At 59.5% G+C, this 23,957-nt stretch overlaps 4 protein-coding genes and 1 non-coding gene across 5 annotated transcripts; 4 read left to right on the top strand and 1 right to left on the bottom strand.

Moving 5' to 3' along the window:
• Positions 1 to 1,158: 1,158 nt before the first annotated feature.
• Positions 1,159 to 4,973, top strand: JDV02_006437 (uncharacterized protein). Its single transcript, XM_047987831.1, has 6 exons — positions 1,159 to 1,917; positions 2,042 to 2,287; positions 2,606 to 2,708; positions 2,781 to 3,723; positions 3,780 to 3,948; positions 4,007 to 4,973. Exons 1-6 carry the CDS (start codon positions 1,798 to 1,800, stop codon positions 4,439 to 4,441), a joined length of 2,016 nt encoding a protein of 671 aa, XP_047843821.1. The 5' UTR covers positions 1,159 to 1,797; the 3' UTR covers positions 4,442 to 4,973.
• A 2,062-nt stretch (positions 4,974 to 7,035) lies between these two features.
• JDV02_006436 (uncharacterized protein) lies at positions 7,036 to 7,476 on the top strand (the record flags this gene model as incomplete). The annotated part of the gene is made up of 1 exon (XM_047987830.1): positions 7,036 to 7,476. The coding sequence occupies one exon, from the start codon at positions 7,036 to 7,038 to the stop codon at positions 7,474 to 7,476; it is 441 nt and encodes a 146-aa protein (XP_047843820.1).
• An 8,369-nt stretch (positions 7,477 to 15,845) lies between these two features.
• On the top strand, positions 15,846 to 20,079 carry PMA1 (plasma membrane H+-ATPase). Its single transcript, XM_047987829.1, has 4 exons — positions 15,846 to 16,663; positions 17,389 to 17,619; positions 17,685 to 19,782; positions 19,846 to 20,079. Exons 1-4 carry the CDS (start codon positions 16,253 to 16,255, stop codon positions 19,890 to 19,892), a joined length of 2,787 nt encoding a protein of 928 aa, XP_047843819.1. The 5' UTR covers positions 15,846 to 16,252; the 3' UTR covers positions 19,893 to 20,079.
• Positions 20,080 to 20,546: 467 nt separating this feature from the next.
• Positions 20,547 to 23,105, top strand: JDV02_006434 (uncharacterized protein). Its single transcript, XM_047987828.1, has 5 exons — positions 20,547 to 20,773; positions 20,854 to 21,273; positions 21,349 to 21,403; positions 21,466 to 21,686; positions 21,756 to 23,105. The coding sequence occupies exons 1-5, from the start codon at positions 20,740 to 20,742 to the stop codon at positions 22,499 to 22,501; spliced, it is 1,476 nt and encodes a 491-aa protein (XP_047843818.1). The 5' UTR covers positions 20,547 to 20,739; the 3' UTR covers positions 22,502 to 23,105.
• A 415-nt stretch (positions 23,106 to 23,520) lies between these two features.
• JDV02_006433 lies at positions 23,521 to 23,602 on the bottom strand. The gene has a single exon. It is a non-coding gene; the product is annotated as a tRNA-Gly (tRNA).
• Between the last annotated feature and the right edge of the window lie 355 nt (positions 23,603 to 23,957).

Below are 23,957 nucleotides of genomic sequence, written 5' to 3'. Positions count from 1 at the left end.
AGCGTGCAGCCAGCAGCCAAGGTGCCGCCGTCCTGCCCAAGCCGGGCAACGCGCCGAATTGTCGCGTCATTTGACCCCCATGGCAGCGGTCGGCTATCACCACCATACGTCAACCTCCCGTAAGAAGGTGTCTAGCAAGGAACCGGCCATTGAAGCTGCGTGACCCATCCCGGCCTGTCCCACAGACGATGCCTCGGGTGCCAGATCTTGCGCCCATCCGGCCTTCCTACGGAGGTATGTACCCCCGGCGTGCGTGCTCCGTACTAAGGTTAGTAATACTTCGCACATCAGTACTTAGGTAGTACTACGGTAGTAGGCTACTGGCAACTGGAACGCTGGCCCACAGCCGCTGTGCTGGTGCCTCTGCTCCTTGCCTGTCCTCGTGAACACCCGCCCCCCGGGGGGGGGGGGGGCTCCAGGGCCAGCCTGCCTTGCCTACAGCTGGTCGTTGAGAACAGGCTTGCGAGTCGCTGCTGCACTCCATCGATAGCCGCATGCACACATCACGAGCTTCTATGCCCGTCCAGTTGCCTCTTCCGCTGGCGATCGGGATCCTCCCAACACACCACTGAGGGCGACGACCACCCGAGCCACTATTCGTAACCCCGTCCCACTCCGAAACCAGACACGCAAAGACACGGCATGCATCTTGAAGTTGAAAACCGCCCCGCCTGTGCGCCCAGCGAGAATAGCTACTGGTCGTCGTAAATACAGTGCATGCTGTAGCACAAAGGAAGGGACATAGCCCGCGTCTTTGTGCTACTACTACGTACGACGCACTACAGTAGCACATAAATTACTTCCTGCACCGGAAAGAGTCGCAGCGCGACAGAGGCGGGCTGACGCCAGTGTCCACCAGAACCGATGCCGCCTCACCGCGGTGTGTAACCGCCCCGTCAGTGGACCTCACGGTGACGGGAGCGCTCCCAGCCCGGGCGATATGTCGTGTCGCTTGCGGCGCCCCTGGCGACAGAAAACCAGAGTACGACTAGTCACGTGATGTAACATCACGTGTCGCTGGAGGGTACGAAGGCACTTCCGAGAAAAGAAGGGGGGCCTGAGGCAGATGACCCAGCCTCGAAGACCAGGCCATTCCAAAGCGCCCCCCCTACCCACACCTGACCATTTTTGCTTTCTCCTCTTTCATCTGCGTTTTGCCATTCTCATCACCACAAGAACTTCCACCCCTTTTCATCAACTCAAACGCCTCGTACCATCGCCTCGTGCGAGCGCCCATCTCCATCTGTCGGTAATCATTTAACTCGTCCGCCCTGGATACTTGATTGCCACCGACGGCCTCTAGAAACGTTGGCGGAGCCGTCACCTCGCACCCCCAGAAAGAGCCTTGCCCGACACTTTCCTGCCTGTGACTCAACGTCGCCCTATTTGCCGACACCACAGTAGAAGGTCGACTGTCGCGCTTGCGCCCGGGATTTCGGGGGAAATATCAATAGGCCGTCATACTCGTTGAGCTTGGTCACTCTCGTACCCGCCGCCGACGCGCACACGCTTCTTCGTGAAGTCTCGCTTTGGCGAGGCCCGTAAACGCCCGTGTCCTCGGTGTCTGGCTCCTACAGACTCTCCTCGTGGGTATCTCAAAGGGATAGAAGGATCGGCCTCGAGGCCTTTCATAAGAAGACTGTTCCAAGCCGGCCGTTTGACAGCGTGCTCGGAGACCACATAAGCGCGAGGGATAAAGACGGCGCAACGACGCGGTCCTCGGGCTGGTGGTGCTCTCGCAAGGAAACTTGAAGCCCACAAGGATATATCCTGAGCGAATCCCACCGACACCACACGATGGCATCTGCAGTAGCAGATCTGGAGGCTGGCCTCCAGGCCATGCTCAATCTCAAACCACCTGGAGTCTCAGGATCCCGTATTACCAGTTTGACGTCGCTCTGCGTCGCCAACGTCCAGGTATGCCTTCAACCGCCCGTGACCCCGGCACGCCACGTCACGGAACGTCACGTCTCCAGACTCACATGCCGGGTACGGCGTAATCAATCCTAACCATGCACTGACTGACGCTTGTTTCCCACAGTCGGAGTCGGTTCTCATCCAGAAAATCTACACACACTTCAAGAAGGCGCCCGGGACGCACAAGTTGGGGGTTCTCTACGTCGTAGACTCTGTAACCCGCAAGTGGCTCGAGCAAGCAAAGACCCAAGGACAACCAGTAAACAGCTCTGCGCAAGACGGCACATACGCCGCCGGAGTTCATCGAGTGACGGAACTCATGCCCGTATTGATGAATGACATTGTCCAGTCCGCCCCGGACGAGCAAAAGGTACGCACTGCTATATCACGATTAATGCTTCATTCGAGCGCAGCAGCCCCTGCCGTAGCTGCGAGTAGGAACGCGGTTGGACCTGCGGCGTCTTTTGTGACGCCGTGGCTGTCGACGGTCGCGATGACCTCGTTGAGCCTCTCACCTACGGCCAGTGACGCGATAGCCTCATTTTGCACGGCGTGATCGATCCGTTGTCTATGCATACGGCCGCGCACTCATCCCGCCCTAGCCTCTCCAGCCGTCTTCCTCATCTGCACGCTTGCATGCCGTCGACACACACGATCAGTAGCTTACCAGACCTCTTTGGTGAAATAGGAAAAGATCAAGAAGCTTCTCGACATATGGGAGAAGGGCCAGACTTTTCCGCAGCCCATGCTCGAGTCCTTCAAACAGAAGCTGAGCGCTCCCCCTCCAGCCAGTACGTGCCAGCTCTTGTTCCATGTCGCACAGCATACCACCCGGCGCTCTCAACTGACAGGCCTCTCATCAGAAGTATCGACAACTCCCCCAGGCAGCCCGCCTACGGCCGTTGTGGCCTCGTACCAGAACCAACAGGCAAGGCCAACGCCGTCTGCGGCGCCGGCCCCTACCGGCTCTTCCATTCTTGAGGCACTGGCCAACATCGCGCGCCAGAACACCTCCAGCGCTGCTCCGGGCAATTCCGCGCTTCCCGCCCCGGCGGCGTCGTACAGCTATCCCGCCGCCGGCTTGCCTCAGTCGGTGACAATGCCCCCTCTCAGCCAGCCACCGGTGCAAGCAGCGCCGTCGTATGCTGCCCCTGCGCAGCCTGTGAATGCCCCTGCGTTGCCCTTTTCCTTGCCTCAGATGCCGGGCCAGGGTGTAGGGATGCCGCCTGCCAACGGCGCCCCGCCGAACCCGTATGCCGCCGCTCCTCCGTCCGCCGCTCCCCCGTCCGGCGGGCTTGACCCCACCACGCAGCAGCAGATCATGCTCATCAAGGCCCTGGCCGACCAGGGCGTTCCCTTTGATAAGATCCCGGCCCTGATTCAGAGCATGACCGGCGGCAACACTGCGGCCGCTCAGCAATCCTTCCAGCCCCCTGTCCCCGCCGCGCAGGGTTCGTATCCTGCCGGCCAGCAGCTGTGGCCCGGCGCCGATAGTTCTCGTGACCGTGGCTATCAGGATGCCATGAGATCCCCTAGGCATCACGGGCGTTCGCGTTCGCGCTCTCCCGATCGTGGTTGGGCTTCCAAGGACTCTTCCAGGGCTGGGCGTGAGAGACATGACGACCATGACCGCAATGACCGACGCAACAACGACTACCGCCAGAGGAGCCCGCAGGGCCGGCGAGGCCGCACTGAGACCCCCGACTTCGAGCTGCCCAAGATTGAGCGATGGATCGAGTACGATCGCTCCCTGCCACCCAACCACATCAGGGTCTACAGCCGGACGCTCTTTGTGGGCGGAGTGACGTAAGTGATACTACGAGTACCGTTGACGGATAATTTCTGACTGCCATCTTATACAGCTGTTCCGAGGCCGAGCTTCGAAACATCTTCACTCGGTTCGGCACCGTCCAGACATGCATCGTGAACAAGGATAAGCGTCATGCCTTTGTTAAGATGCTTACCCGCAAGGACGCTTTGCACGCCAAGGAGAGCACCGAGGACCCCCGAAACATTGAAATACCTCTCAGGGTGAGTGGCTGCGGACCCGATCACGCGCCAGCCATAAGACTGACCAGGCATGTACCAGACACGATGGGGAGTTGGCTTCGGCCCCAGAGACTGCAGCGATTACTCGACGGGGATCAGCGTCATTCCCATTCACAAGCTGACCGAGGCGGACCGCAAGTGGATGTTGACTGCGCCTTACGGAGGCAGCGGTGGCAAGCCTATCGAGAGCGGATTATGTGTCGAGGAACCAGATATCGAAATCGGCGCCGGCGTTTCGTCCAAGGCCATCAGCCGCCGCATGCAGACGGACAAGGGTGGCAGCAATGGCCCCAAGTCGACGCGGAATCGCGATGAGGGCGGCAGCGGCGGTCGAGGTCGTCGGAACAGAGACCGCCGCAGCGACCAAGGAGGCAACGGCTCCAGCGGCCAGCAGGCCCCGGCATCCGGGTTCCCCTTCGGCATGGGCAACCTCCCCAGCGGCATGCCCAACTTTCCCGCGGGTTTCGGTAGCTAGGATATGGTGTTTACGAGCGGCGTTGTGGCGGTGACGAAGTGATACCCCGGCGTGGTGCGCGGTCAACGAGCCTCGCCACGTGCGCTATCTCAGATTTCTACCCGTGTTGTTTTGCACCTCTCACGGCTGACGGAAAGGAAAGGGGGATTTCAAGGTCCGGCGTTATTGAGAAGTTGCAGAAAGACGGCCCACGTGGCCGCTAGGCGGTCTGGGAGCCGCTGGTTTCTTGCTTTCCGCGAGCTTTAGGGGTGTTCCATCTCCGCCCTTTGGAGAGGGAAGGGTGGGAGGCGATTTCGTCGGGCCTCGCTTGAATCGGTGATACCGGGACGTACGGGATCATGCGGCTTATAGAACAGGGGCGGTGCCCTACGGGTGTTTTGCTGTTTTGCTCCTTCTTTTTTTTTGGTCTTGTTGCCCCTGGGTAAGGCAGGGCTGCTCATTGCATGGCAGACGACGCGCCTGAGCTTTCGCTTTGCTGCTGCGTGCATACTTTATAGTTTGTAAATGGTTCCAAGAAACCTCGACAAGGCGCACAGCACGTTCGCGTAGTTGCTTTGCCCATTTCGTGAAGCCTGGCCTTGTTTAATGTTCCCCCGTCGCGTGATATGTCTATGGAGGAGAAATTTGCCTTCAGGTCAAAAAGGGGAAAGAGGAAGACGAGGGGATGGCGAGGCAGAGTTACTACGTTCTTTCTTCTCTCTACGGACTACCACGTGCCTCATTTATATCTTCACGACGTACGTGCACTCCTTGCATGTACATCGTATCTATCTATCTATCTATCTATCTATCTCGGCCAAGAGGATCCTCATCATCGGCCAGGCATACATGCATGCATGCCGACATACATGCGCACACGCGCTCTTGTCGCCGTCGCTACGTTGACCGAGGTGAGAATTCACCTACCCTACACCATGGTGAAGAAGGTGAAGGGAACCAACCCGTGGCGACGATCAAACTAGCAGGACTGCTGGCTCGGCAACTCGACACGGGGTTTGAGGCCACTTCTCCGTCTGGATTATAGACCAGTCTTTGTTGATGGATAGATATGTTCATGACAGGCGTTGCACGATGGTAGAGAGAGAAAAATCGAGACAGCATCGAATAGAGCGCGTGGGTATGTAATTTCAACGACAGACCGCACGAGAGTCTCGAAGAGGAGATACGGAACAATCTCACTCATCCGCAGCAATACACCGCCGCACAAACGTGGTGCAGAAATACAGTGGCAAAGCTACAACTGCAACCTGCATCTTTGATTTTCTGTCCACCCAGCTGAACGACGGAGGCAATGGTGACAGCGCGTCACTCCCCCACGGATGCGTTGCCATATCGGCGACAGCGGCGGCGGCACAGGAACCGCGTTGTTGACGCGCCCGCAATGACGGCCGGATGGGCCGCCCCATCCGGCGGCTTATTCCGGTCCTTTGTTCCGGCAGGAAAGAAAGTCCATGGACCGGGCGAGAGAGACAAAGACTCCGCTGCTTGCTACGTACTGGTCTCGCGGGTCGCGCCCACGCGGACCTGACCGAGGATGAATGATTGGGGCGCATTCATTTGCGCCCTCCACACCTTCGGCCCACGGCAGTCCGACAGGTTGACATGCAGGGCGAGAGACCCATGCTAGGTACATACGTACTAACGTTACAATACTGCACATAGTTATATACGTATCCAGGCAGGGCCATCGTCGTCGTCGTCGTCGTCGTCGTCGTCGTCGAGGAGCGACGGACCCCCTGGCGTCATGGCCCTATCGGCTGATGCCCCTGTTCCTGACGGCGGGCGTCCAGGCAGGGCAGGGCAGGGCAGGGCGTTTTAGTATGGTATGCTGAAGACACGCCAGCCGGCCTTCTGGCAGCGAAGAGTGTTGCATCGAGAGCCTCGCCTGAAGACTCGGCATGACTGTCATGGAACAAAAAAAGAACAATTCGCAGAGCCCGCGGCACGGCGCGGGTCCGCCGGCAGTCGTCCCCTGACGGCAAAAGTGCCGTGTCGTGTCAAACAATCGAGAGAGGATTTTTCGCGCCTTGGGTCATCGGAAACCGTTCCTGTGTCGCCTCCGTTCGCCACAGTTGGGCTGTGGTTGACGCGGACACACGGCACGGCAACGACGGAGTTGCTTATTCCCGCGGATACAACCGGCAGGCGGTTGAGTTGAGCAACGACATCGGAGCGACAAGAAGGGAAAATAAGAGAGACATGACTAGGACGGGGGAACCATGACGTTTTCAAAGATGCAAACAATGGGACATTCGAACACTTGTACAGAGTCCCTTGTCCGCTGGTCGATTTCGGCCCGTGATCTGGGAGCCTTCTTGGCTCGGGAATCCCGACATCCAATACTACGAAGTATTAAGGTACGACGCGGGTGACAACGTCTTGGATGGAGACGCCGTTATCCGCCATCGTCTCGGCGACTGGGCCCGCCGACGATGACGGGGCAACGCTGACCGCAAACGGCCCCCCTCGTCGGCCAAGTCAGGCAATCGACCGACCGACCAACGCTCCTCATCCGCGAGCAAGCAGGTGCTGTGCTGTGCTGTGCTGTGCTGTACTGTACTGTACGGTCCTGCACTGTATCCAACGCCCTGGACATGTTGCCATTGCAGCGAAGCCTACCGAAAGCCCACGCGAGAAGGGGTGATGGCCGAACGCCACCGTTTCCAATGCGAGCCCCGAGCAGCCTTGCCAGGGAAACCGTTTATCAGGCTGGTTGGCTTGGCATGGAGAAGTGTGTCGCAGCAAACAAGACGAAACGAGGCGTGATACAGGCGGGAAACATGGTCGACCAGCCGCCAGCGATGCATACCATGTCCGTACAAAGGCGACCGTCGGTCGACCCCCAATCTGTCATTGGGTCGCGAGCGAGGCTGGTGGGCGGCGGCCGAGCGACGAGACGCCGTCGCGTCGCCGTCAATCGCCGTGTTCGCCTCGCAGGGTCCGGTCCGGCTCGAGGTTTCCAGCCCAGCGCTCGAGCGCCGCCGGCATCCCGCCCTGTGTTTCAGGCTTGGCAGAGCAGCTTGTTTGAGCCTTGAAGACCCTTTCCCCTCGCCATCCAAGCCCATGTGCCTGTTTGATCGCCAGGCTCGTCGTCGACCTCCAAGGTCGATTGCGTGCGTCTTGTTGCTACAGTAGCTTTGTCGTCGTCGACGAGGTCCGTGGACTTGCCATGGGGGCCACACAGGAAAATTCGAAAACGCCGTCCTCGACCGCCTGTCCTCGCGCCTCGGAGTAAACGGCGGCTGCAAAGGCGACGCCCGGCGCGCCTCGGCAGCGGCGGCACGGGAAGAGTGGGAACGCACTAGTCGTCGTACCAGCAAGCCCTTGAAATGTCTGGCGGCACTGGAAGCGGCAAAAGCCCATCTCTTGCGGGCGCCGGCTCGAGCATCGCTCGCCTCCAAGGCCGTCCCAATCAAGCCCCGGCGTTTTGGGTGGCTGCAGGCCGAGTGCGTTGCGTGGTAGAAAAGCGCGCAATGAGAGTGCTCCCGTCATGTCCCGTCACCGTGCGCACTGCATGATTGTCGCAATGCACCAAGCCGGGGTTTGACGATGTGGGCTTGGGGGTGGTTAAGCAAAGAAAGAATATTATGCCCGCGCGCGAGATACTGTGCTGTAGAGGATTACGCCGCTGTACCCTTGGCCTTTGCTGTATGGCGCTCACGATGATGAGCTATTCAAACCCCTCCCTGCTACCTAGTACTCATGCTGCCACGCCGTTGGCGACGCGCGCATATGCATGCGCCATGCTGACTGGCTGACACGACAGCCTGTGTGTGATGGTGTTGGTTGACCATGCAAGTTGTCAAGATGCCGGGGCCCGTTTGCTCCCGACTTGCAACTGCCGTTGGGCCTGCCAAGTGCGGACGATTGAATCATATGCGGGTGAGTAGGGCTTGATATGCTGCTCCTCCGGACGGGACTTTCCCGCCGGCGTCGCACGTCGACAATGGTCAATGCCGTCCTGTGGATGCGGCCCGCTGGGCCTTATTATTCTGGCTGCCACCGCCATTCCGGACATGCCCTGGCGGCCCCGACGACCGGTGCTCTGCCACCGTTGTCGTGCCGGTGACCACCTACTTTGCACGAGTAGCAAGTGTGTAGGTACTGATCTGTTGCCCGCCGAGGTCAATTGTCCAGTACACACGCTGAGCCATGAGCGCCATCGTCCGGAAAGGCCAATTCTGGTCACCGAACGCCGCAACGATGGCATACATGTAGCCGTGCCGCTGGCCAATGACGCATCGGTGCTGTCTTGTGTTGCATGTACGTCTCTGTCACCGACCAGACGAGGAGGTTTATCCGGCCATGGTAAGGTACGGCAGCATCAGCTGAGCGACTTAGTCGAGAGCAGTCTTGAACAGGAGGCGCTGGCAATGGCGGTGTGTGGCCGTCAAGGCTAGCTGCAAGCGACATGCCTCGCATTGTACGTGCGTACAGGCAACGGATCGGGCCAGTGGACGAACTGACAGGGTTCACCCTTCTTCGCCCGACCCAGTCTCAATTTGTATGTACGTGCTCTTGTCCTGCCATGCTTCCCCAGGTAAGGGTCGTCTGCCTGGTGCATGGGGGCCGCCCCAATCCGGAACTCTCAGAGTGTGGGCGGATAGGCGGGAGCGGGCAAGCTTTAGCCGCCTCGGCCACGATGCAAGGCGGCCACCCTGGAGCAGTGAGATGAGAGAACTGATTGCCACAAGTGCGACTTTCTCCAGCCGGTTGCTCGTCATTGCTCGCACGCCCAAGCCACCCGTGCGCAAGTGACAGATGCAGATTCGCAGATGCGCATAATTTGGAATGTGATTAGGCTGGGCGCGCACGCCTCGTCGCATGTCCAGTCTCAGCAACTCGGCCAATTGCTGCACGCCCGACATGGCGTTTGCGTCTCGGGACAGGCGTTCCTACTGTGGATTGGGGCGGCAATGCAAGATAAGCTGGGGCCCCGATTTACAACGTCGTCCGGACATGCTTCGCGCGTAGTTCGCCGTGCTGCAAAGGGTCAGCCCTGCAGCCACTTGTGCAGGCGCATCGTCGACTCACGCGACAGTGGTACAGCACAGTACAGTACAGTAGTGCAAAGACTGGGGAAGTGAATCCATCAACCCCGAATCTTTGTGTGGGCTTGCTGCACCCCATCCCATGCTAGTACGTACTTCGTAATGGTAGCCTCTTCACAGCATCTCCGTGTGTCCACCGGCGGCGTCGCTTTGCCTGGGGCCGGCCGTGATAAATGCCTCGTCGTAAATTGAAGCAGGAACGGCGGTGGACGGCCAGCCAAAAGTGGGCATCGGCTGGGCTGGGGAGACAAAGGGTGACCGCCGTGGACGGCGGAGCGAGAGCGGGCGAGCTGAGGTGACGACCAGTGGGCTTGTGGTTCCCGTTCCGTCATTCAGTCGAGAATAGCGTAAAGAGGCCAAGACGTTCTCGAAGGCTTCACCGAAGGACACGGTGCCAGGGCGGGCGACGACGCACAAGGCAACGCGATTCATTGGGTGGCTCCGGCGGTGTCCTCATGCAGTCGGCCGCCATTTCGCCGCCATTGCCCATGGGGAGCCCCATCTCGACGTCGGTCCTAATTGCTTGGGGTCAGCCGCCATTGGATGGTGCAACGCCGAAGGTCTCCAGAGTTTCCAGAAGACGCGGAGCGCGAGGGCGCGAGGCAAAAAAAAGGCTCACCTGCAGCCGCCGAGGCCAGACCGGGCCAGATAACCCGTATCCACCGCGGGAGCCAGAAAAAAACTCGTCAAGCCATCAAACACCAGGGCTGCCCGTCCGCCCCCCCCCAAGGCAGGCGCATCTCGTTACGTCTCCAAAACCTGATTCAGATGGAGCCTTGGGAGGCTCCCCCATCCCATTGATTTCCCCCATTCCGCCTCCCACACACACCCACAAAAACGGCGACGCCGACCCGAACGCCAGGTCGGACCGGGGGTGGCCCGTCTCTCTCTCTCGCGCTCACACACACACACCCGCCCGCGTAGCTTGTCAGGCGTCCAAATCGGTGGGCGAGATGATGGCCCGCGGCCAGGGAAAAATAAGCCCGCGGGCTCATTGGCTGGTTGTGCCTGTTGGTACAGGCGCCCGCGGCTTTGGAGCCTGGGGGAGACCAGGATTGGATCGCTGACCGGGGGGAACCATTCCAGGCAATGACGTAGTGGATATGTTTGCGGGCGAGCATGCCTGTCGTTTCGACTGTTTATGTGCAACAGCGAATCATTGCCGTCGGTATTGTGTGTGCACGAGCATGGCACCATCTGGCCAACAAGAGGAGTAACGACGACAACGACACGCACGGACGAGGTTGACGATGGATGCAAAGAGGTCCTGGATACGATATTCTTTTTTTTTTCTGGAGCATCGCTGGGGCGGCGTCGCAGGTGCGCGCCACTCGTTCTTTCTCAATCTATAGACGTGAGGAGGAAGGACCGCGCGAGGCGACGCAACGCAACGCAAGAGGCAAGAGCTAGAGCCAATCGTTGGGGCGACTTGCCAAGGCTCGTTACCTTATGGTACCTTAGTATAGTACGAATCCTGTAAGAGAGTGCGGACGGTGCGAAGTTGCTGCGGCAGATGTGCTGTGCATGACTACCTTGGTACCTCGTAGCCATTGATTGTCAGTGTCCCATCACGGGACGGCGCACGCAAGCCGCTCAGGGCAGGGCCCCCGGGTCTTCGTCGCCGTGCTGTCTTGATAGGACTAACATACTAACGCACGGTAGTTAGTGCCAAGTACAAATGGTGTGGCAACGTAGTCAGGCAGGCCCTGATGCTGATGCGGTCGCCGACGGGGAGAGTGCGCACTTACACAAGCGCATCTTGCTCGGATGCTGCGGTGACACGTTTCGTTAGCGCCGAGGTGAGCGACTCAGCGCCAGGGCGACAACGATGGGCATTGCGCTCGACACAATTTTCACAGGTCTTGTTCTAGCGCGTGTTTTGTGCCCTGGAGCACAAACAAGGTGAGACGGCAAGACGGGGCCCTGGGCCAGGGAGGTACTTGGCGGCGTGGGCTCCGAGCCAGTGTGCCAAACTGTGCAGCTGTTTGCCCCCCCCCCCCAATCCCAATCCCGCATCCAGGTCCTTCATCGTGTTCCAGCCCTCGGTGGTGCTTCGCTTTGGGCGCTCGCATTGAGGCTGCCACTGGCTGACGCTCCCTGTCCGGCGGCTTGGGTTGCGTGCTTCGGCGATTGAGAGCGGCTCCAACTGAATACCCTCGTCCAGCTTAGGCGGCGACGGATGGCAGGGCGCCAGGCCCGGAGGCGGCTCGGCTTCTCCAGCGGCCAAAGGAAGGCTGCGGGGCGGGGCGCCGTTGGAGGCGAGGCAGGATGACGATGCATTGCGCTGCTTGTTGCTGCATGCGGACGACAGTCTTTATTTTGGCCCCCTCGCCCACGTAATGCGCTGCGCGCTGCATCGCATGTCTATGTCCGGCTCTGGCTCAGGCCTTGTTGACCGGCCTGGTCGTGTCGTTGGGACCGTCCGCCAACCGCCACGGACACTCCGTGAGGGCTCGGCAAGGTCAAAAGCAGCAGGACAAGATAAGGTAGTTAGCCCGGGACATTGTCGCCTCCTCTTCCTCCAGGGCAGTAGAACATGGCAGGGCAGGGCGCGGCGCGGCGCTGCTCTGCTGATGTGGAAGCTGATGAAGCTGTCTCAGTGCGGAGGGCGGCTGCAATGGCCCAGTCGGGCTAATGGGGCGCCGCTATGCCCGCGGAGACGTCGTCAACTGAACCGCCAAGCAAAAAGTGTTGCAGTCCGGCGGCCAGCAAGCGTCCAGGGCGCGTCGACGTTCATTCTTGCGCAGCGGCGCCAAGTCTACGTGCTTTGTTGCTGTCAGGTGGTGCTGGTGGTCTCTGATGAGGCCTTTTGGTGCATGATGCTTATCCCGACATCATCGTCACCCCCGTGACATTGATGGAGCGACAACAACGTGCGCCGCTCTGTCTCTCCACGCGGCCGGGCCCCCCCTCCCCCCTCCTCTTCGAGTCCCCCCCCTTAGACAGGGCTTGGAACAGAACAACCTTGAGCGCAACCTTAAACTTGCCGCTGGGGACAGGCCGCGATCGACGCCACACACACAGGTGTCGGACGTGCTCAAGTCTGAGACGAAACATCGACCTATCGAGGGAGTACGTTGGCAAAAAGGGCACGCGTCACCGGCGTTCGAGGGGTAGAGGGGAGGTCACGGCTCCGCGTGCAGGCGCAAGGCAGCAATCATATCATGGAGGGACCTTGCGATATCAGATCTCTCGCGGCACGTACTACTGCACTTGCCGAGCTGTATCGAAGCTAGACGGAAACGGGAGGCGGCCGGCCGCGGTCTGGACGGGAGCTGGCGCGCTGGTGAGGCAATGCTCAGGCGCGGCTCCGTGGCGATCACTTACATGGCGAGGACGTGTAGCATAACGACAGTCCATTTGCCAAGGCCAAATGGAACGGGATGCAAAGAAATGACGGGCCAATTGGCCAGACGGCGCCTGTCAATCGCTTCCCGATTCACCTTCTGCGACGTGTGCACAGTCCTGTGCCGAGTGCACGGCGCGACTCCTGGGAAGCCAATCCATAAACATCCAGCATCCGCGTCTTGGCTCGCTCGTTTGGGAGGACGCTGGGGAGCGCCTCATCTCCCCATCGGGTTCGACGGCTCCCGGTTCTAGCCCCAGCGGGTTCGTCGCTCATTTGCAGGCGACGCGGACGCTGCCGCGACGGCGCACAGGGACAACCTAACACGACCCAAGTTCAAAAGCGAGGGCGGGGGTCTGAGGTGTCGTCGCTGACCGCCGCGCCGCCCGGGACTCACAGAGCCGGGTCCGAGTGAGTAGGGGTATCGTCGTCGGTCGAGTTGGATGTGCGGGAGCCTGAGTCGAGGTTACTACTAACAGGTAACCTCTGTGTTGTAGATTGCGGTGCAAAGCGTGCGCATGCTGGAGGCGCGTTGGTACCGTGCTGTAGTACCTGGTAGGTTAGAGGTAGGTAGGTACGTACCAGCGCTCCTGTTGCCGCTGCGGAGCTGCGACCAAGGGTCCATGGAGGAAGACTAGCAGCAGCACCTTCGTTTGTTGCCCGGGTCCGAAAATGCCTCAACAAGCAGGCAAGCAACAAGCCGCCGGCGAGGGGCTCTCGCGGCCAAGAACCGGGTCGCTGAATTATTACGAGAGAGTGCACACTGGTTGGGCGAGGCTCGTTCGTACGTACGTACGTACGGAACCCGACTGCTTTTCGTCTCGCAACACATATAGTGCATCAGTAGTGCTGCCTTCTTACGACGCACCTCATTCGTCGTCATGGAATGCCCTCGCGGGATACGGAGGACGCCGACGAGCAGGCGTGTCACATACAGTCACTTCCGACCTCTGCATCGTAACCTAGTACCTAAGGTGCTTGGCATGCAGCAATGGAAGCCAAGATAGAAGCAAAGCAGCGGCCCTGTACCTGCGCCTGCTCCGTGCGTCTTCTTCGGCCGCGTCAATCATGCCTTTTGGTACTTAGTAGTAGGATACAATAAGGCACACTGTATTAGTACTGATAGTAGAGGCAGTACAATGTGCGCCCCAGGCGCCTCCACCACGCAATCCCCACGAAACAAGGCCTTGATACCGTGATGCCCCGCGCACGTCTAGAATCTCCAGAACAAGCGGCGGCGCAACTTTAGAATTCGGCCTGATAGCGCACGCCGCCGCGTCCGTACGTGCCAGCTACGAGCGCGTGCGCGCAGACTCGGCCCTGTACTGAGACTTCAAAGTCGCTTTAAATGGCCCGCCAAGCTCGGCGCGACTGGAAGTCTCTCTCCCCTCGGGGCCATGGGTCATGTGCGTCGTCGACGCACACTCCAGAGGCGACGCGGCGCCTGCACGCACCCAGGGGGAGGGGCATCAACTCTTTCTTTGCCGCTGATGTCGACCTTTGATGGCTGTCTTTACCAAGCCATGACTGTACACTGCAGCGCATGCGAGGACGTCCGAGCTTAACCACCGCGCCGCCGCGCCCTCTGCGTCAACACGTGCTCGGTAAGTGCGGAAATGTATCGTCATCGAGCTGGCCCGGCATGACACGACGACTCTGTCGACGCGCGCGTCGGGCACAGCTGGGACCTGCAGCATCGTGCTGGTCTGGCTTTCTCATTACCTCATATCGACATGGCGACGCCGCCTACGAGAGCCGGTGCCGTGCCACTCAGGAGACCCGGAGCCGCCAAGAGCCGCGTCTCTTTCTGGAGGCGCGCCGTGCCCATGGGGTCATTGACGATGTTGGTGAGATTGCGATACTGTGCCTGGCGGGCTCTGGCTTTGGCTCTGGCTTTTTCGCTTTCGTAGTAGGTAGCTGCTATCGCTTTGTTGCTACGGACGGCCTTTGGCCCAGCAGTGTCCTTTGAGGCGGCCACGCAGACAAGGTACGTAAGGCAAGATGCTGTAACAAGTAGTACCTAATGGCTTCAGTACTCGCGCCTGTGAGTTGCTCGTAGTGACGTCTTTGTACAACGTGTTCGGGCAGTGCCATTACGCAGCTACTACGCGTAATTGGTCCAGCTTCGAGGGCGACGATGAATGAATGACGCTGGGGTTCAGAGACAACATGACGAGGGCGCCACGCCGACCGCACGCGAAGCAGCCAACACGACATTGCCGCGGTGCTTGGCGGCGATTGTCACTGTGGGCAGGTGGACGCCATTTCTGGCGGCAGGCCCGTAGGTGTGTGTATTCGTACATTGATGCACCAGACCTTGTTACAGAGAAGCGACGTACAGTGAGCAAGTGCTCGACACAGAGCGCGCCACAAGGGAGAGAGCATCTCACAGCCGCCCTGACTCTTTCGCGGCCGTGCCAGACACTCATACTCATCTTTCTTCAAGGCCGTCGGCTCCGTACCGTACCGTGGCCTCGATGCGGTTCACCCATCCGCGACTCCACGATGAAGGCACCTGGAACTCGCTGGAGCCCGTTTTTCGGGGGAGAGGGGGGGGAATGACCTGGCGCTAGCGGGCTCCTGTGTCCCGTCCTGATACGCACCGTGCCGCGGCCGCCGAATCCGCACTGACTGCGTCCGTGTACTCCCGCAGCCCGGAAACGAGCCAGACTTTTTTTTCGTGAGTGTGTGTGCCTGTGCCTGGGATGGGGCCTGGTGGGGCAGAGGGATGGATGGGCGGTGGATCCCTGGGGCGAGCGTCGGCCGGCATCCATGGGGCGTGCAGGGGGGCGACGCCATGGGTCAGTAGGTACCACGTCCGGCCCACGGTGGGGCCAGGGCCCGAGGAACCCAGAGGCCCCCCCCCCCCAGGACAGGGCCGGACCGGCCTGCAGTCAACAAGCCAGTCCAGTCGCTAACTCAATGCTGGCGGGCGCGCGGGCAAAAGTCTCCTCAGTAAGGTGTGAGAGCGCCCAAAGCTTCTGGTCCGTCGTCGTAGGCAGGCAAGCAGGCAGGCAGGCAGTCTCGCTCGCTCGCTCACTCACTCTGAGCCAAGTGTGTACCCGGCACCACCGCCGCCTAATCCATTGAAATACTCGCTCCCACCCATCCCGTAGCCCGGCTTCTTCTTCCCTTTCCCCTTCTTCTCTCGACACCCACGAATGCGTTGCACTGAGTGACCATTGCCGTCCCCTTCGTGTGGTGCTTCGACGCTCACCTTCTTTCTTCTCTTTTTCTTCCCCCTCCCCTCTCCACTCCATCGCTGACCTGCGCTCTCACCCTACGCACGAGCGACCTGTGGCCGCCGTCGTCCTGATACCCTAAGAGCCCGCATTTGTATCAACAAAAGGAAAACCCCCAGCACCCAATCCTAGGATCCTACACCCGAGCTCCTTTTTGCTCTCGCCCCCCGCCATGGCTGACGACAAGGCCGTCGGCGCGCCCGCGCTGGACACCAACATCGAGTCGGGCAACTTCGACGAGAAGCGCGCGCAGCAGCAGCACCACCAGGCCGCTCCCAAGAAGGTCGAGGCCGCCGGCTCTGCCGACGACGACGACGACGAGGACATTGACGCCCTGATCGAAGACCTCGAGTCCCAGGATGGCCACGGCGCCTTCGATGAGGAGGAGGAGGAGGGCACCCCCGGTGGTGGCCGTGTTGTCCCCGAGGACATGCTCCAGACCGACAGCCGCGTTGGTCTGACCGAGTCCGAGGTTGTCGCCCGCCGCCGCAAGTACGGTCTCAACCAGATGAAGGAGGAGAAGGAGAACCTGATTCTCAAGTTCTTCTCCTACTTTGTCGGCCCTATCCAGTTCGTCATGGAGGTGAGTTTTTACTCCCGCGGCTTTTCAATGTCGCTGTCACAGTCATTCCCGCGTCACCGCTTTCCCCCCCAGCTCGCATCGCAAACCCCCCCCTTGCACGGTCCCAGTCCCAATGACGCCGCGGCGGCTTGCCACCAACGCCGCACTCTGCACGCAAAATGCGGGTGCGGGTGTGGGTGACGACCTGCCCAGTGTTATTTTTCGGGCTGTATTTTTTTTCGCGCTTTTTTTCCCGCAGATTACCAGCTCCACATGAGCTGTCTGGTGTGGGCCAGCAGCAATTGGCTCACCAGACTGGCTGGCACCCATGTGGGGGTTGCATGCGAGGTGTGGCCGATCCATCCGACACGCCCGCCACTGCAGCAGGCACGCCAGTCCACAACGGGACAGCCACTGTTTGTATGCTCTGCAGTTGGCCCAGCAGGCATTCGGGCATGCAGGACCGGCTTCTCAGCGCTGGCGACTCCGCCCGCGACTGGCGGCGTCGCCGCTTCCAGCGCTGGGAGGCCGGGCTGGCCTGCTTGAACCTTGGTCTGGCCTCGCCTCACCTGGCCTGGCGTCGCCGCCGCCGCCGCCGCCTCTTGCGTCGAGTCGCATGCAATTGAATTCCAGCCATGCGCGAGTCGTTGGCGACTTTATTCACACGTGCAAATTCACCAGCGAAAATCACACATGCACACACACACGAGTCGCAGTGGCGCTAACATGACATTTCCCCTCTCTAGGCTGCCGCTGTCCTTGCTGCCGGTCTCGAGGACTGGGTCGATTTCGGTGTCATCTGCGGTCTCCTCCTGCTCAACGCCTGTGTTGGTTTCATTCAGGAGTTCCAGGCTGGTTCCATTGTCGAAGAATTGAAGAAGACCCTCGCTCTCAAGGCTGTCGTTCTCCGTGACGGCACCCTCAAGGAGGTCGAGGCCCCCGAGGTCGTTCCTGGCGATATCCTGCAGGTTGAGGAAGTGAGTCTCATAATTACATTCTGACCCCAATTCATTCGCGCGGCTGAGCTAACCTTTCTTCCCAGGGTACCATTATCCCCGCTGATGGCCGCATCGTCACCGAGGATGCCTTCCTTCAGGTCGACCAGTCCGCCATCACCGGTGAGTCGCTCGCTGTCGACAAGCACAAGGGCGACAACTGCTTCGCTTCCTCCGCTGTCAAGCGTGGTGAGGCCTTCGTCGTCGTCACTGCCACTGGTGACAACACCTTCGTCGGTCGCGCCGCCGCCCTGGTCTCTCAGTCTGCTGGTGGCACTGGTCACTTCACCGAGGTCCTCAACGGCATTGGCACAATTCTGCTCATCCTGGTCATCGTCACCCTCCTGGTTGTCTGGGTTTCGTCCTTCTACCGCTCCAACCACATTGTCGACATCCTGCGCTTCACCCTGGCCATCACAATCGTTGGTGTCCCCGTCGGTCTCCCCGCCGTCGTCACCACCACCATGGCTGTCGGTGCCGCCTACCTCGCCAAGAAGCAGGCCATCGTCCAGAAGCTGTCCGCCATTGAGTCTCTGGCTGGTGTCGAGATTCTCTGCTCCGACAAGACCGGTACCCTGACCAAGAACAAGCTGTCTCTCTCTGAGCCCTTCACCGTCCAGGGCGTCGACCCCGATGACCTGATGCTCACTGCCTGCTTGGCCGCCTCCCGCAAGAAGAAGGGTATCGATGCCATCGACAAGGCTTTTCTCAAGGCCCTCAAGTACTACCCCCGCGCCAAGAGTGTCCTGTCCAAGTACAAGGTCCTTGACTTCCACCCCTTCGACCCCGTCTCCAAGAAGGTCCAGGCCGTCGTCGAGTCCCCCCAGGGTGAGCGCATCACCTGCGTTAAGGGTGCTCCCCTCTTCGTCCTCAAGACTGTCGAGGAGGACCACCCCATCCCCGAGGCCGTCGACAAGGCTTACAAGAACTGCGTCGCTGAGTTCGCCACCCGTGGTTTCCGTTCTCTCGGTGTTGCCCGCAAGCGTGGTGAGGGTGCCTGGGAGATTCTCGGCATCATGCCCTGCTCTGACCCCCCCCGTCACGACACTGCCCGCACGATCAACGAGGCCAAGCGTCTGGGTCTCTCCATCAAGATGTTGACTGGTGACGCCGTCGGTATCGCCCGTGAGACTTCCCGCCAGCTCGGTCTCGGCACCAACGTCTACAACGCTGAGCGTCTCGGTCTCGGCGGTGGCGGTGACATGCCCGGCTCTGAGGTCTACGATTTCGTCGAGGCTGCCGATGGTTTCGCCGAGGTCTTCCCCCAGCACAAGTACTCGGTCGTCGAGATTCTCCAGCAGCGTGGCTACCTCGTTGCCATGACTGGTGACGGTGTCAACGATGCTCCCTCCCTGAAGAAGGCCGATACCGGTATCGCCGTCGAGGGTGCCTCTGACGCCGCTCGCTCCGCCGCCGACATTGTCTTCCTTGCTCCTGGTCTGGGTGCCATCATCGACGCCCTCAAGACGTCCCGCCAGATTTTCCACCGCATGTACGCCTACGTCGTCTACCGTATCGCCCTGTCCCTGCACATGGAGATCTTCCTTGGCCTTTGGATCGCCATCCTGAACCGCAGCTTGAACATTGAGCTTGTCGTCTTCATTGCCATTTTCGCCGATATCGCCACCCTGGCCATTGCCTACGACAACGCTCCCTTCTCGCAGACTCCTGTCAAGTGGAACCTGCCCAAGCTCTGGGGAATGTCTGTCCTTCTTGGTGTCGTCCTTGCCGTTGGTACCTGGATTGCCCTCACCACCATGTACGCTGGTGGCAAGGATGGCGGTATCGTCCAGAACTTCGGTAACATCGATGAGGTTCTCTTCCTTGAGATCTCGCTCACTGAGAACTGGCTGATCTTCATCACCCGCGCCAACGGTCCTTTCTGGTCCTCGATTCCCTCGTGGCAGCTCAGCGGTGCCATTTTGGTTGTGGACATCATCGCCACGCTGTTCTGCATCTTCGGCTGGTTCGACCACGGCCAGACCAGCATCGTCGCCGTTGTCCGTATCTGGATCTTCTCGTTCGGTATCTTCTCTGTCATGGGTGGTCTCTACTACTTCATGCAGGGCTCTGCCGGGTTTGACAACCTCATGCACGGCAAGTCGCCTAAGCGCAACCAGAAGCAGCGCTCGCTGGAAGACTTTGGTAAGTTGACGATTAACCCGTGCCCTGCGTCTCTGCGGAACATTTTGACTAACAGCTGCGCAGTTGTCTCCCTCCAGCGTGTGTCCACCCAGCACGAGAAGTCGCAGTAAATAAGACTCCATACTACATACCCGCACGGCTGAACGCCTGCTCCTTTCGCTTTCTCTATGTTTAAATTGCATTGTATGAGTCTTAGCTGAGCATCGTCGCGTTCCTGGTGTGGGTGAAGGGGCAACTTTTCATATACCAACTAGAGACCTGTCTTTCATAGACAAACTAATAAAGAAGTAAAAAATACTTGTTCTCGTGCCGGGTGCCCGTGAAATGTGTGAGATACGGCTGCGCTTCCAGCAATGGCATACGCCGTCTATAGGATTATCCGCTCGCACCTAGCGAATGGGGAAGTGCATGGGGAGGGGGCGCTTCGTATGTACGATATCGCGGTTTGCGGCACCGGCGTGGGCCCTGCATGCTGGGGAACTGCAAGCTGGGGAACTGCAAGCTGCAGTCTTGGCAACGATGCGTGTCAGCCGTCGAGCGGGAAGCAGGGAGCCCTTGAAGAGGCAGTGCTGTAGGGCTGAAGACGTCGGCCGGCCGTCGTGGTCATGCCCTCCCTGGTCACCGAAGGCTGTTTCTGTTTCGTTGGTGCACGAAGCGTGTAGCAGACGGCCATGGGGTAAAGTCACGTGACTGTTTGGCTTGGGCGGCGACAGCGCTGCTTGTGACCACTGACCACTGCCGGCTGCTTCCAAGGCCAAAGTGCCGCCACTCACACACTCTTTGCTTGACATGAGCCCGTGATATTGAGCATGGCCACAAGCACCCTGGTCTCGTTTCGATTTTTGAGAGTCCGTGGTTTTCCCGCCCAAGGGACTTGTTTTCCATCTTGACTTGCTAGGGATTTGGCTTTCATTCATAACCTGTCAACAATCCGGGCTGGGCGTCGAGCCGACAAAGATGCCACCGGTAGAGATACCGGGCTATTACTACGGTGAGATGGCATACAACCCCGGGGCGCTCTTGGACCGCACGTTCCGGATGACCATGTTTCTAACTTCATCTTGCCCGCAGATGAGGAAAAGAAGAAGTACTTCAAGATTGAAAAGTCTCACACGGCGCCTCCATCGGCATCATGGTCGGCCGACTCGGTGAAGAAACGCCGCGTCGAGGACACTACGCGGCGGGAGGCGCGTCGCAAGGCGCACCTATTGCGCAACCACATAAGGCGCAGCGTCTTGCGGCGCAACATACTGCCCTCGGGACTGCTCGCCCGCGAGACTGAGATCACGAGGACCGCTGCCGGCGGGGTGGCGGGCTACGGTGCGCGCGCCGACGACGGGGACTTGGGCGCCGCGGCGTGGTCGGGCGGCGTGGTCTACAAGGGCCACGTGCCGTTTGTGCCCAGCTTTGCGCGGCCTCGCTTCGCCAACATGCCCTGCTTCTACGTGGGCGGGGAGGACACCAAGACTGGCCTTGGTGTGGCTTACGCGAGTGAGTCCCCTGTCCCTTCTCCGGCTGGCGGTTGTGTCACCGTCTTGTCCATTTCGATGCTGACTTGAGCTGAAGCCCTGGACGAGGAGACGCTCGTTGGGAGCTACATATCCACAGATGACAACGACTGGTATGTGAGACATGTTGCCCGGGAGTTCGGTGAGACCCTGACCATGAACACCCCCCCTCCAGCATTACATTTGACCGAGACTGCCCTGGTACGCTGGAACGCGGGCCGTCCTTCCGCACGGAAATGATTCGGTGCCCGCAGATGTCGTCGATCAAGTACCACAAGCCCTCGCACAAGATGCTCCTCACGTCCCGGGAGCCGGACCACAGCTGCGGGCTCTACTTCTTCTCCCCACCCCTGTCTTCCCCGGATGACCCCCGGCCGCACTGGCTGCTAGGCGAGAGTATGTTTAAACAGAAGGCTGCGTAGTTGAAGCACAGGGTCGAGACGGCCAGGCTGACCTGGACCACAGCTAATCATTACCAACGCCTGTCCATCCGCCATCGACTTCGCGATGAGTGGCTCGTGCATCAGAGCACGCCTGCCCCGGCCGCGTCGGACCTCCTCTGCGTCATCGGCACCAACGCTGGTATCCTGCGCGTCCGCTCCAACGAGACTATGGCGTGGATCTCGCCGCAGAGCCCGCCCAAGGGCCTGCACCTGCCGCAGGAGATCTTCGACCAGGATTTCCAGCACGGCAACCACAACATCCTCCTCGCCGGCGGCCGCCAGCCGCGTCTCTGGATGACGGACCTGCGCACTCCCGAGTCGGAGTGGTCGTGGACCCGGCACGCCAGCTCCATCGCCCACCTGCGCAGCGTCAACGAGCACCAGATCCTCGTCGCCGGCCTGCAGAACTCCATGGCCCTCTACGACATGCGGTTCCTCGGCTGCCGCCGGCCCAACGGCACGAGCCCGCTGCTTGAATTCCCCGCGTACCGCAACGCCGCGCACTTCCACACGGGGTGGGACGTGAGCCCGCAACTCGGCGTGGCGGCCGCGGCGCAGGACGACGGCACCGTGAGGCTCTTTTCGCTGCGCTCCGGCCGTGCCCTGCGGAGCCCCGCGCTGGCCCGCGCCGCCCGCTCCGACACGCCGGTGCGCGCCCTCATGTTCCAGCAGATGCCGTGGGAGAAGACGCCCAGCCTCTTTGTGGGCGAGGGCCCGTCCCTGAGGAAGTACTCGTTCGGGACGGTACATTTCGACGACGAGGCCTGATGGGCGTGATGTATGCCAAGTGATACCCGACGATTGAACCCCCACATCTCGCCGTTTCTATTCTTGACATGTCGTCTTTCAGTACTTACAACAGGAAATGCTTTGTGTCTCTTTTTACCCCCTAACCTCATATGCTTGGCGCCGTTGGTCGTCTTTTGTTTTTCCTTTGTTCTCGCATAGAGCATCCAGGTATCATTGTTGGGAGTCTGGCACTAGGAAACAGTGGGAGTTCCCGGAGATTTGATCAAGTTTTATTATGACCCGCAGGCCCAAAGGGGCATGTGTTGTTTGTTTTTTGAGCCTTGAGCGGCCCCCGACATGACGGCGTTCGCATGGCTTGAGAGACACGTTTCTCGCTTTTCGTCTTTGGCAGATTTGGAACGACCAGCCGACCGTTCGTCCGTCCGGGCTTTGGGCATCTGCAAGCCCATGCACGTCATTAGCATGCACCGTGTCCATCACTTACACTGTACATAGTATATTTATGACGTGCTTCGTATGTGTATGATTTGGAGTTGAGGGGGCAGGGCACGTGCACGTTCCAGACCCGTGGCACCGCGTGCACGACCTCTTGCCGAAACTACCTGCTGATACACGAGACCGGTACTCCGTACAGTATCCTCACTTCGTACAGTCCAGTATGTACATGCGAGTTATGTGTACGAGGCCTCGCCCACGATCCGTGCTGGTCAGCCCCCAATAACGAACAAACGATCTCAGCCGCCCACCCATCCATCCCTGTCCCCCCTTTCACCACCCTAAGCGGTAAATACAAATAAAAAAACAAAGTGATCAAGACGCGTCGAAGCGAGTCCAGCAAGGCCGACGACTCTCAACAGTCACTCACTCACTCACCCATCATCACCCACACCTTCATGTTCTGAATACCCAACCTTAGGGAGGCGGGGAAACTTAAAGGGTTAAAATTTGAGAGAGATGAATGAATGAATAGAGAGAGGGAGGGAGACGGAGATGGCAAAAAAAAAAGTGAAAGGCAAAAAGAAACACTTGATGAGACATGCGTGATCTGGGAATCGAACCCAGGGCTCCCCGACGTTGCGCGGATGGCAACGGAGAATTTTACCACTAAACCAATCACGCTGGTTTTGTTTGACGGACCCGATGGGCTCGCTCCCAAGGCTGGTGATTCTTGCTGATTGGATGTTTGGAAGTAGAGGTAATGAGGTATATACATGTCCAAGTGGATGGTGACATGGTGGCTGCTGGTGGGCTGGTGGGTAAATTTCTTTCGCTCCCTCACAACTTCGTGTCGTGGGGTGGATACGCAGTAAGAACTACGGGTAGTGGGGTCAAGTTTGCTGTTTCCCGGAAAAAGTGGATTTTGTGTAAGTTGCGCACGTTATGAACAGCCGTTTCGTGAGCAATGTGCGTCTGTAGGCGCAGTATATACCTGGAACGATAGTCTATCTATATCTAGTAGTTACATTGAGCATGT

The sequence above is a fragment of the Purpureocillium takamizusanense genome, chromosome 5, assembly GCF_022605165.1.
Source record: "Purpureocillium takamizusanense chromosome 5, complete sequence".
Lineage (NCBI taxonomy): Eukaryota > Fungi > Ascomycota > Sordariomycetes > Hypocreales > Ophiocordycipitaceae > Purpureocillium > Purpureocillium takamizusanense.
This window is presented reverse-complemented; position numbering and strand designations above follow the sequence as displayed.

Coding starts and splice junctions, on each gene's coding strand:
- JDV02_006434 (XM_047987828.1), top strand. CDS start 20,740: ATGCCACCGGTAGAGATACCGGGCTATTACTACG. Junction 21,274..21,348: donor CCTTGGTGTGGCTTACGCGA/GTGAGTCCCCTG, acceptor CTTGAGCTGAAG/CCCTGGACGAGGAGACGCTC. Junction 21,687..21,755: donor GCACTGGCTGCTAGGCGAGA/GTATGTTTAAAC, acceptor CCTGGACCACAG/CTAATCATTACCAACGCCTG.
- JDV02_006437 (XM_047987831.1), top strand. CDS start 1,798: ATGGCATCTGCAGTAGCAGATCTGGAGGCTGGCCTCCAGGCCATGCTC. Junction 2,288..2,605: donor CCGCCCCGGACGAGCAAAAG/GTACGCACTGCT, acceptor TTGGTGAAATAG/GAAAAGATCAAGAAGCTTCT. Junction 3,724..3,779: donor CTCTTTGTGGGCGGAGTGAC/GTAAGTGATACT, acceptor CATCTTATACAG/CTGTTCCGAGGCCGAGCTTC.
- PMA1 (XM_047987829.1), top strand. CDS start 16,253: ATGGCTGACGACAAGGCCGTCGGCGCGCCCGCGCTGGACACCAACATC. Junction 17,620..17,684: donor ATATCCTGCAGGTTGAGGAA/GTGAGTCTCATA, acceptor CTTTCTTCCCAG/GGTACCATTATCCCCGCTGA. Junction 19,783..19,845: donor GCGCTCGCTGGAAGACTTTG/GTAAGTTGACGA, acceptor ACAGCTGCGCAG/TTGTCTCCCTCCAGCGTGTG.